General features: G+C 42.0%; 2 gene segments (V, D, J or C) and 1 further gene; all 3 read left to right on the forward strand.

The window, feature by feature from the left end:
- Tcra (T cell receptor alpha chain) overlaps positions 1-12,704 on the forward strand; it is a 1,796,232-nt gene that overhangs the window by 889,644 nt on the left and 893,884 nt on the right.
- Positions 1,208-1,674, forward strand: Trav6n-7 (T cell receptor alpha variable 6N-7). The segment is given in 2 exon segments: positions 1,208-1,253; positions 1,353-1,674. Coding segments are annotated over 2 exon segments (368 nt in total).
- On the forward strand, positions 7,066-7,598 carry Trav7n-6 (T cell receptor alpha variable 7N-6). The segment is given in 2 exon segments: positions 7,066-7,118; positions 7,311-7,598. Coding segments are annotated over 2 exon segments (341 nt in total).

Genomic DNA, 12,704 nt, shown 5'->3' on the forward strand with positions numbered 1-12,704 from the left:
TGACCACGATACAACTCACAGACCATATGAAGTTTAAGAAGAAGGAAGATCAAAGTGTGAATGCTTCAGTCCTACTTAGAAAGGGGAACAAAATAATCACAGGAGGTAGAGGGATGAAAGGATCTGGGAGGGAGAGAGGAGAGCGGGGAAGAAGTGAGAGCAGGATCAGGTATAGGAAGAGATGGGAGAGAAATTCAGATGGTCAGGAAATTGAACAAAAACATGTAGCAGTGGGAAATGGGGAAGTAGGACTAGAAACTGCCAGACTTCAGTGAAGTGAGAGGTTCCTAGGACCCAACAGAGATGGCTTTAGCCAAAATAGTCACTAAAGGGGAGATAGAACCTGTAGAGACCACCTCCAGTAGATAGGCACGGTCCCCAATTGAGGGATGGGGCCACTCACTCATCTCAAAAATTTACACCCAGAATTGTTCCTATCTAAAGGAAATTCAGGAATAAAAAAAATGAAGAAGACTGAAGGAAAGGCAATTCCATCTGCAGACACCAAACCTAGACACTATTGCTGATGCCAAAAAGTGCTTTCTGACAGGAGTTTGGTATAGCAAGTATATGTAAACAGTTGTGAACATGGTTACAAGAAACTAGAAGAATTTCTATCATTATTACATTTAATCTCAGAATCTTCTTAGTAGAAGCAAGGAAAGAGATTTATATTTTAAATACATAGAGCTTTAATGTAAACACCGAGAGAAGCCGAGTGCAGATGAAGGCAGGAAGTCAAGTCTGTTATGTAGACTTAGCTCACTGAGCAAGCTGGTTTATGTTAGCAGGACATGTTTCAAGGGAGAAGGGGAACCTTTTCCAAAAATTCAGGTCACTCCATGGAATTCAATAACTTGTATTTCTTCACCTTTTCTGAAATTTAAGAATATTGAGTACTTTTTATAGAGTGTGACTTCTCTCCTGAAAAACTTTAATAAAAAATTCCATAAAATTGCTATTCTTTTAGAACAAAGAAAGCATGGCCTTTGAAGTACAAGAGATCTTTCAACTCTAACCAAGAGTTCATTGCTTGGGTCTTTTAGCAAATGTTGCTATGCTTAACTTGGTTTACTCTCTGGTCACTAGAGGGCGCAGCATCCCAACGCTATAGCATTTCCTATATGAATTCAAGTTTAGACTAGTTGCTTCTCTCTGTGTTTTCCACATGCTAAGAATCATGAACACTGTCGAGATGGGTCTAAAGATGAACTCTTCTCCAGGCTTCATGACTGTGATGCTCCTCATATTCAGTAAGTAGAGTGACCTTAAACTTCTCACGTTTTTATGGCAGAATATTTTTGAGCCCTAAATTCATCTAAGAGCTTGGTCTTTAATGACATTCATATCAGTTTTTGTTTTGTTTTGTTTTTCTTCCCCAGCAAGGGCCCATGGAGACTCAGTGACTCAGACGGAAGGTCAAGTGGCCCTCTCAGAAGAGGACTTTCTTACGATACACTGCAACTACTCAGCCTCAGGGTACCCAGCTCTGTTCTGGTATGTGCAGTATCCCGGAGAAGGTCCACAGTTCCTCTTTAGAGCCTCAAGGGACAAAGAGAAAGGAAGCAGCAGAGGTTTTGAAGCTACATATGATAAAGGGACCACCTCCTTCCACTTGCGGAAAGCCTCAGTGCAAGAGTCAGACTCGGCTGTGTACTACTGTGCTCTGGGTGACACAGTGGCACAAACCACAAGGGGAGCTGAGCACAAACTCTGAGAAGCAGGGGGCTGGCTGCTGAGCATCTGGGATTGCTTTGGTTCCTCCTCTTTGTGCTATGTGACTCTCGGCTTCTCTCATGAGCACAAAATTCATATGAACAGCCACAGCAGAAAAAACAAGAGGCAGACTCTTCCATACTCTTGTGTCTTGACAGGGGCTAAACCAAAATCTGATGCAAAAATACCTCGTGCAGAGCTAAAGGAGCCTCACAGTAAAGCTCTGTGAGTAAGGAAGTCTGTGCAGATGAAGTCTGTCCTCCACATTTTCTTCCACAGCTCTGGTAGAACTGGCTGTATTTTATATTTGCAGGGAACAAGATGTGCCAGGACCTTGGCTTCTGCATACTGACTTCTGAAAGTCTGGAGGGAGATGTCACAGGATGTAGTGCAGGCATCACCCTAACAAGGCCTTAGATTCCTCTGAAGGACTGAGCACCTCACTGGCAGCTGACCAAAGCTATTTATTTTCGTTTTTAAAAGTAAATATAATTACATCACTCCAGCTTCCTTTCCCTTCCCCAACCCCTTCTGTGAGTGTGCCTTTGCTCCCTCAAAATTATGGTCTCTTTTTGTATGTTATTATCACACACACACACACACACACACACACACACCTGCCTAAATATACAAATACAATCTGCTCAGCACATTTAGCATTACTTGTAGGTCTATAATTCCAGGGCTAATTATTTGCTGTAGTAACCAATTAGGAGGCTCAATTCTGTGGAGAATTGTTTGTCACTCTTGGCCCTACAGTTGTTTGTTTATGGGTGGAGCCTCATGAGATTTCCCCTCTCCCTGTTACCAAGTCTATTAGTGTTGTGTTTCTTAAGGACTTGTTTAGATGCAGAGAACAAATGAGGTACCCAGCCCCAAATTGATACATTTACAACATAACTCCTTCCCTTAAGGGAAGAACATGGAAGAGGGAATGGAAAGATTGCAGGAGCCAGAGGACAAGGAAAATTGATATGAAGTTATGTTTCCTACAAATGACAGGGAAACCTCGCTCAAGAGATAGGCTTTTAAAAGTGTATGGTTAGAGGTTACTATGGTGTACTGGCTGGTTTTGTGTGTCAACTTGGCACAGGCTGGAGTTATCACAGAGAAAGGAGCTTCAGTTGAGGAAATGCCTCCATGAGATCCAACTGTAAGGCATTTTCTCAATTAGTGATCAAGGGGGAAAGGCCCCTTGTGGGTGGGACCATCTCTGGGCTGGTAGTCTTGGGTTCTATAGGAGAGCAGGCTGAGCAAGCCAGGGGAAGCAAGCCAGTAAGTAACATCCCTCCATGTCCTCTGCAACAGCTCCTGCTTCCTGACCTGCTTGAGTTCCAGTCCTGACTTCCTTTGGTGATGGACAGCAATGTGGAAATGTAAGCTGAATAAACCCTTTCCTCCCTAACTTGCTTCTTGGTCATGATGTTTGTGCAGGAATAGAAATCCTGACTAAGACATATGGTAACCAATGGACTGGTTAAGCCTCTCTTACCTTTACTTTCTCTGCTGTGACTATTAGGTTCTTCCCAAGCTCACTCATCACCTGGATGTCCTAATTTTGCAGAAGCTCAGACTACTGAAGGAAATTGTAGATTTGTTCATGTGTATTAATACAAGTGGTAATAAAGGTCCATGGATTAACGTATTTTCTAATCTTCATGAAAAGGCCAAGCAGACCACTTTGGGGAATGCTACCGCTTTTCAGCAGTAATTCAAACTTCCTGCTGTGTCTTTCTGGCCATGCCATGGGTCATCTCTACCAGGGTCCCGGCCCATTGGGTTGGACTCAGTATGAGAGAGCCAGACCCCACACAAGTTTATCACCTTGTTTAGGCTCCACCCCTAAACAACCAACTACAGGGCTGAAAGGGAGAAAAAAATCCTCCATAGGTGTCTGCAAGGTCTAGAACAAGCCAGCTCCATGTGGCTCTGCCCCTTCTGAACCTTCATAGAGGAAAAGGAGGGTGAAGTGGGGTGATCTTATTTCAACCACGGACGTATTTTTAAAAACTGAACTGAAGCTAGAGGTGAAAAACTCAATAAACTGAAAAAAACTCAGAGGGTTTATTCATAGGTAACATTTAAAATGTTTAATTGTTTTAATACTTTTAATACAAAAGTTGATTGTCAGCAAAAACTCAAAATTTTATCAAGCCATTAAAAGACAAAGTATAAGAGCCACATCATGCTATCAAGGAAACAGATGAATATAAAAACCCTTGAACTGAATATCCAGGAACTTTGGTGCACTTTAAAATGATAAAATCTGTGAATTATGAGCACAAAAGGAAAAGAACTCAAGTTCAAAGATCTAGAACATATCTTAAGGGAATCATAGAGGAAAAGAGTCCCCAAACCAAGGAAAGAAATGTCTATCTGGCATAAAGGGTACAGAGAACACAAAATAGATAACAGCAGAGAAGAAATCCCCCGAGAATTACAGGGAACAAAGCAAAATATCGAAAACAAAAATGGTTATTGGAATCTTCAGGAGAGAAGCCACAAATCACAAACAAAAGGAAGAACATCATAATAGCAGCCAACTCCTAGTGAAAAATTTAAAAGACAGAAGAAAATTGAGCAGTATATCAAATCCTAAAAAGACTATGAATGCCAACCCATGATCTCTGGGATACATTGAAAGAGTCCTAAGGGAGAAATAAATTTATAGCATTAAATGTTTTCTCATATCTGTGCTTTAGCTTTGAATTTAGATATGTGTGTTTCATTTGGAATTCCCATAAAGGACCTGAAATTACAAAGGGGCCATAGTGGGCTGGTGGGGAAAGGGGTTGTTTCAAGGAAAGGTTGAAAAAAGCATCAATATAAAATGTTTTAAAAGGAATGGTAAAACAGAATGGATTAATGATTAAATGGAGAAAGAGGGAGATAGGATAGAGGAGTGGTTACTGGGAGGAAAATTACCACTAAAGACTGAAAAAGTTACATGGAAACGCACTACTGTAGAAGCCTCCTATTGTAGGATCCATGGACCCTAAGAAAGGAACATCTGAAATTTAAATAAAGTTATTAATTCTTTGAGAATATCATACAATTTTATTCATAGTTTAACTGTATTCATCCTCCTTCTTCAACTCCCCCCAAATCCACTCCACCTCCCTACCTGCCCAACTCCTCTCTCTCTCCCTCTCCTTCTTCCTCCTCCTCCCTCCCTCCCCCTCTCTCTCACACACAGTTTCTTTTATTCTCCCTCTCTCTCATTCTCTCTCTCTCTCTCTCTCTCTCTCTCTCTCTCTCTCTCTCTCTCTCTCTCTCCCTCCCTCCCAATCCCTATCCCTATCCCTATCCCTATCCCTATCCCTATCCCTATCCCTATCCCTATCCCTATCCCTATCCCTATCCCTATCCCTATCCCTATCCCTATCTCTATATCTCTATCTCTATCCCTATCTCTATCTTGTATAAAGTGTGGTTTGCATTGGCAACTACTGTTGCATGTGGAGTCTGCCCTGCTGTGTGGTCTGTATACCAGGAATTGCACCTTTATAAATGTACTGGCTAGTTTTGTGTCAACTTGACACAGCTGGAGTTATCACAGAGAAAGGAGCTTCAGTTGAGGAAATGCCTCCATGAGATCCAACTGTAAGGCATTTTCTCAATTAGTGATCAAGGGGGAAAGGCACCTTGTGGGTAGGACCATCTCTGGGCTGGTAGTCTTGGTTCTATAAGAGAGCAGGCTGAGCAAGCCAGGGGAAGCAAGCCAGTAAGTAACATCCCTCCATGGCTTCTGCATCAGCTCCTGCTTCCTGACCTGCTTGAGTTCCAGTCCTGACTTCCTTTGGTGATGAACAGCAGTATGGAAGTGTAAGCCAAATAAACCCTTTCCTCCCCAACTTGCTTCTTGGTCATGATGTTTTGTCCAGGAATAGAAACCCTGACAAAGACAAATTGGTACCAGCTCATTGGATAAACACTTTGGGGGGGGGGAGAGCATAGAGAGGAGGCATCTAGATCCCTCAGTAGCATAAAGAACTCCAGTTTATTATGCTATGTGTACTGGCTAGTTTTGTGTCAACTTGACACAGCTGGAGTTATCACAGTTGGAGCTTCAGTTGAGGAAATGCCTCCATGAGATCCAACTGTAAGGCATTTTTTCAATTAGTGATCAAGGGGGAAAGGCCCCTTGTGGGTGGGACCATTCTTGGTCATGATGTTTGTGCAGGAATAGAAACCCTGACTAAGACAATAAAGAATCTAACTCTCCTCCCACCAGCTATTATGCTAGTTTCTCTCAGCTAAGGATGGAATTTTTGCTCCCTCCCATCTTCCATACAGTAATTATGTCAGTATTGAGCTTGCACAGGTCATATGCATGCTGTCATAACTGCTGTCACAACATATATATATATGAACTCATCCACCACCCCTGGGTCTTTCAATTCTTTTTCAATTCTTCCATTTCCTTCTCTGTAAAGAACCTTGAGTCTTTATGGAAGTGGTAGGATATAGATGCCCTATTTAGGACTGAGCACTCTCTGCCACTGACTGGTTGTGGGTCTCTACGTTAATTGCCACCTACTATGAAAAGAAGCTTCCCTAATGAGTGTGACATCCTGACTTGTGGATATAACAGCATGGCATTACGAGTCTTTTTAAAGGCTAAGTCCAACTAATAATATACTAGGTTCTAAGTCCCATGACCTATCAAGTTACATGTCATTAAAAAACTGATAATGGGATAATGTAGGGGTGTATGAGCTGACACAGAGCATAGATAAAAACATAAAGTATGATTTAATTGTAAGAGCTTTAGAAATATTACAAAAATGTGATTAGAGAAATACTTTTTAGCTGAAAAAATAAATTGCCCTTTGGTGAAAATGTATGCATAAGTACACACGTACATAAACTTGAGCAAACATCTTAAATTTCTCACCTGACTAACCCGTCACCTGGTTTAATAGTTCACATAAGAAGAATCTGTGCTTGAAGTATTTCTTTGACACTAAGGTGAATCCACAGGATGGCAGTATCTTCTCAAAGACCCAGAGGCACTTTCTCATATGGTCCTAACACTGTGTGTGTGTGTGTGTGTGTGCGTGTGCGTGTGCGTGTGCGTGTGCGTGTGTGTGTGTGTGTGTGTGTGTGTGTGTGTGTGTGTGTGTGTGTGTGCGTGTGTGTGTGTGTGTGTGTGTGTGTGTGTGTGGTTTAGAGGGAGGTGGAAGGCTTTTGATGTAGCAGTGAAACTAGGACCTTCTTTCTAATTGGATGAACAGTTGGGTTTTTTTTTCTTTCTTTCTTTTTATGCCTCTTCAAGCAGAAGAACTGAAACTGCTAAATGCCACTCCTTTTGCTGGCTTGAAGTGTGAATCTTCAGTGAAAAGAGTAATGCATTCCTTACATGTTTCACTAGTGTTCCTCTGGCTTCAACTAGGTGGTGAGTTTGGTCATTTCTACGGGAATATAAAAATACAATATATAAGGGTATTGCCTATTTTAGGCTGGAGGGTAAAAATGCTAATATTCTCACTCTGCAACAAAATCAGGTGGGAGGCCTGTGGAAAAGCAGTTCTAGAGTGTTAACATCCAAGTGCATCCAGTCTTGACCGTCTGACCTTTGTCTTTCTGCACAGGGGTGAGCAGCCAGGAGAAGGTACAGCAGAGCCCAGAATCCCTCATTGTCCCAGAGGGAGCCATGTCCTCCCTCAACTGCACTTTCAGCAACAGTGCTTCTCAGTCCATCTGGTGGTACCAACAGCATCCTGGGAAAGGCCCCGAAGCACTAATATCCATATTCTCTAATGGCAACAAGAAAGAAGGCAGATTGACAGTTTACCTCAATAGAGCCAGCCTGCATGTTTCCCTGCACATCAGAGACTCCCAGCCCAGTGACTCTGCCGTCTACCTCTGTGCAGTGAGCACACAGTGCTCCCCAGGCACCTGCAGCCTGCACCCAAACATAGTGGGCTTCCGCAGGTCTGAGCTGGAGTTCAGAACATAAGGGGGAGAAATCCTGCTTATTCTCTTTGTCCTCCACATGTAATGGGAGTTGAGAGCCACTCAAGAGAGGGTTCGACTTATGGGGATATTACTTTATTATCCTGAGAATGCATAGTACACATATTGGTATGGCTGAAATATTTTTATTTTATTTTAATTGAAAAAATGCATACGCTATATCCTGATCATGGTTTGCTCTCCTCCAATTCCTTCCATATTCTCCCCCACCTCCCCATACAACGACTACTATACCTCCTTTCTCTATATATCTTTAGAAAACAATCAGGCATATAAAAAAATTGAAAGAAAGAAAAGGCACAAGCTACACACATATGAGCCATTTGGGACCAGGACATGACATTCCTATCCTAGCTCCCTGGCTGCAGCCCCTCCCAGCAAACCCAGCAGTGGTGAGAGCACATTCTGACTTCTCCTTTCTGTACTCCATTCCCTGGGCCACAGCTCTGCCTGTGTCCCTGGGGGCCTGCTGCCACCTGGGACAAAGCAGGTGAAACCCCCAGGATCCAGTCCCCTCCCTGCTGGTCCCTACCCATTGTAAACCCAGCAGCCTTGAATAAATATTTCAAGATGCCTAGACAACTAACTTACAATAGAACATTTTTCTTGCTTTTATTTTATGATTTTCAGCAAACAAAAGACAAGTGGGGTAAAATATCCTGCAAATCCATGCATCATAGATGTTTCTGTTGGTAAAGTTTTCAGAACAGCATGAATAGGACATACAGAATATTGTACTCTTAGGAATCTGCATTAACAATGTCACTACTGTCTTCCTATGGAAAGGGGATATAAACTGGGCAGTGGTGGCACATGTCTTTCATCCCAGCACTCAGGAGGCAGAGGAAGATGGATCTCTTGGGTTCTAGGACAGCCTAGTCTACAGACTGAGTTCCAGGACAGCCAGGGATACACAGAGAAACCCTGTCTTGAAAAGAAAAAGAAAAAGAAAAAGAAAAAGAAAAAGAAAAAGAAAAAGAAAAAGAAAAAGAAAAAGAGAAAAGAGATGTAACATCCATGTCCATTGGTTGCATAAAAAAAGAAATCAAATAGACACAAATACCAATAAATACCCAATCCATACTTTCCAGAGATGGCTCCTTGTAGTTTCTTTAAACAATAACATTATACAGTGAATTTTTATTAACAAATTCCTGAAGTAATTTACAGAATGAAAAGAACCTATTTACACAGAAAATAGAAATCCAAAAAAAAAAAAACCTTAGCCAATTACACCATTATCTGTTTGTCCTGTTATAGCGTGAGCAAACTCGTTAGTCCCATTTTCCTTTCCACTTACATTGCAAATTGAATTTTGTAAAATTTTTCTGGTTTTGTTTGATTTGGTAATTGTGTAAAATCTGTGACATAAACAATTTAGAGCTAATTTTGCCTGCTCTGTTGATTTTAGGGACCTAGAAAAGTGGCCCCTCACAGGAGGATCTTTATTTTTCTTAATTTTGAGAGGCACTGATACAAGTCTTTCTTGGGTGCTTGGCAGAAAACTGGTCACACTATGTTCTGAAACATATTTCCACAAGCCACACCTCACAACTGATGGCTTTGGCCACCAGTCATACTCGCTGATATTTATAATTATATATTTACTCATTTTCAGACATTCTGGAATATTTTTTGAGCTAAGGGCCTATATATTTTGATACAGATGATATTAAGTTCCTGGTATCAAGACTATCAAGTACTGACTGGGTAGAGGGAAGCATAGGGCACTGCTCTGATGTTTGAAGAAGAGGAATAGATGTTATATAAGTGTGGTGGGAGAAAAGGGGTGCAAGGACTTCCTCTAAAGAGGTGACTGGCACTCTCCTCAGGAGGTCGGGAGGCAGAAACTATTAGCTCTTAATGAATGGACTAATCTAGGCAAGATGAGAGAGACGGGAAGGCACTAAAGGATGGGACACAGTCTCTGACTCCAAGGGACATTACTTAAGAGGAGAACCTTGATAGCATTCTTATAATCACAAAGATGACAAAATTATTATAAATAGAGGTAGGATAGACATTACATTCAGGGATTGGGGGACCTAAAGTGTTCTATTTCCCTACACTTCAAAGAGATGACAAAGGAAAATACCTGCTGTTGGGGTGCATTCTTCTTGCAGCCCCACTCAGACCAAGACACCTGTTTCCTTCTCTGCTGTCTACAACTTAAGACAAAATTACTACATTCAAATAGAAGAGCAAGCTGCTATTCAGTGATGAACTACCAGTGAGAAGTGTTCCTTTGTGTCTTTGATTTATACAAGTTCACTCATTGCTTCTAAACAGCTCTCCCTAGCTTCTACCCCTGGCCTTCAACAGCCAGTGGTATGATTTTGCAGGAAAGTATTTGCTTAATACAAGAGCCAGATTTTCTTTTTTAAAAATCCCATAAAGAACCAAGTAATTAGTGGAAGAACTCTCCCAGCATTGGTGTAAGCAAACATAGACATAGTACTACTGGAAGATCCAGCAATTCCTCTCGTGGGCATACACCCAGAAGATGTTTCAACTAGTAATAAAGACACATGCTCCACTATGTTCACAGCAGCCTTATTTATAATAGCCAGAAGCTGGAATGAACCCAGATGTCCCTCAACCGAAAATGTGGTGCATTTACATAATGGAGTAATACTCAGCAATGAAAAACAATGAATTCATGAAATTCTTAAGCAAATGGATAAATCTGGAGGATATCATCGAGAGTGAGGTAACGCAATCACAAAGGAACACACATGATATACACTCACTGATAAGTGGATATTAGCCCAGAAACTTAGAATATCCAAGATACAATTTGCAAAACACATGAAACGCAAGAAGAAGGAAGACCAACATGTGGATACTTTGCTCCTCCTTAGAATAGGGAACAAAATACCCATGGAAGGAGTTACAGAGACAAAGTTTGGAGCTGAGACACAAGGAAAGACCATCCAGAGACTGCTCCACCTGGGGATCCATCTCATATACAATCATAAAACCCAGACATTATTGCATATGCCAGGAAGATTTTGCTGGCAGGCCCCTGACATAGCTCTCTCTTGTGAGGCTATGCCAATGCCTGGCAAACACAGAAGTGGATGCTCATAGTCATCTATTGAATGAAACACAGGGCCCCTAATGAAGGAGCTAGAGAAAGTACCCAAGGAGCTAAAGGGATCTGCAACCTTATAGGAGGAACAACAATATGAACTAACCAGTACCCACCAGAGCTGTGTCTCTAGCTGGATATGTAGCAGAGGATGGCCTAGTTGACCATCAATGAGAAGAGAGGCCCTTGGTCTTGTGAAAATCATATGCCAGTACAGGGGAATGCTAGGGCTAGGAAGCAGGAGTGGGTGGGTTGGGGAGCAGGGCGGGGGGAAGGCTTTGGGGATAACATTTGAAATGTAAATGAAGAAAATATCTAATAAAAATGCCTTAAAAAGAAGGTGTTTGACCCATGAAAGAAAGAAAGAAAGAGAGAGAGAGAGAGAGAGAGAGAGAGAGAGAGAGAGAGAGAGAGAAAGAAAGAAAGAAAGAAAGAAAGAAAGAAAGAAAGAAAGAAAGAAAGAAAGAAAGAAAGAAAGAAAGAAAGAAAGAAAGAAAGAAAGAACAAAGGTACACCGAGGGCACTTGGCTTGTTGAAATACAAACACTATGCTTACTCAAGTGTCCAAGATGTTCTGTTCCCTGCTTTCAGGATGACAGCCCTCTTATATCACAAGAGCAAAAAGCTGTTAATTTTTCTAGGAGGAACCCTGGTGTCTTTGTGGCCCAGACAGAAGACCGCTTGCCCTCCCTGATGGGCAGCTCCAGACTGGAGCTGTGTGCTCCGGTCCAGCATCTTACTTTCTTTTCCCCACAGCTGCAGTACAAGCTTCTGAAGCTGCCCCTCAGGAATCCACTAGTTGAGGAGTCAGGCAGCAGAGGTTTCCTCCCTATTCTCCCTACGAATCACAGCTCCCTCAATGTGAGGAGCAATTTGTACAGGGGACAGACTTGGCTACATATTCTGTGCTCTAGAAGCATGCACTGCCAGAGCTCTGAGGACAGTTCCCAGGGGTACAGGTGACCTCCCAGGGTCCCCAGGTGTGCAGATACCTGGACATGAGCAGCTCTGGAAGAGGCTGTTTCCTCTCCATTTCTGCAGGATGGAAGAATGCTCCAAGAGCTCAATTCTCATGCCTCCTGCAATACGTACTGGAGGTCTTGCTTTGCTCTCCCAAGAGGCATTCAGGGTGGCCGTGCAATGAGATCTTCTTGCTTGGCATATTTCTGTTTTTAGCTCAATTGTTTCCTATCAAAAAAAAAATACCCCTGAGAAGTGTCAGTAAACAAGCAATGTGGTGATTCATTATTATGAAAACATTTCTTACATTCCAGGGGACTTTTCTCTGGACCTCACAGTGGAGCTAATAAGACATCCAGGTCACTTCAGAGTGCTATCCTGCTGCATTCTCAGCCTGTTTGTTTTATCTGCCTTAGAAAAAAACAGTGTAACCTTCCTTACCTTGGATTTCCCATGAGATAAAATTTTACAACACAAGTCAATGCATACAAATAATCTTAAATTATGTACTCTTCCACACCACTGGTCCAAAGAATGATATATGTATATTTTATGTGCTTTATGATAATCTTTTGCTGAAACAGCAAAGAGGTGGAAGCCAACCTTATGTAACAAATATCCACTGCAGATGCCCAAAGCAGCAGCATGTGCATAATATTTGATAACTGAATGATTGCTTTCCTAATGATTTAGGGTCATTTAGAGTAAATAACTTGATCCCTTGTGGAACTCTGTTAAAGAGTTCTGAAAAGCATCTCTCCTTCCTTTCCCATAAGATGTTTTCAAAACAACTTCTCTTTACAACAAATCAAGCCCCTTATGGAAAACCACAATCAATTAAACCTCGGTAACGACTGAACTCGGCGCTCAGCTCCATTACACACTGACAACACAAGGTCTGAACCTAAGGCTCAGGGGACACCAGTGGGAGATGGGGTGGAAAGGTTTAAGCACCACA

The sequence above is a fragment of the Mus musculus genome, chromosome 14 (assembly GCF_000001635.26).
Source record: "Mus musculus strain C57BL/6J chromosome 14, GRCm38.p6 C57BL/6J".
Classification (NCBI taxonomy): Eukaryota; Metazoa; Chordata; class Mammalia; order Rodentia; family Muridae; genus Mus; species Mus musculus.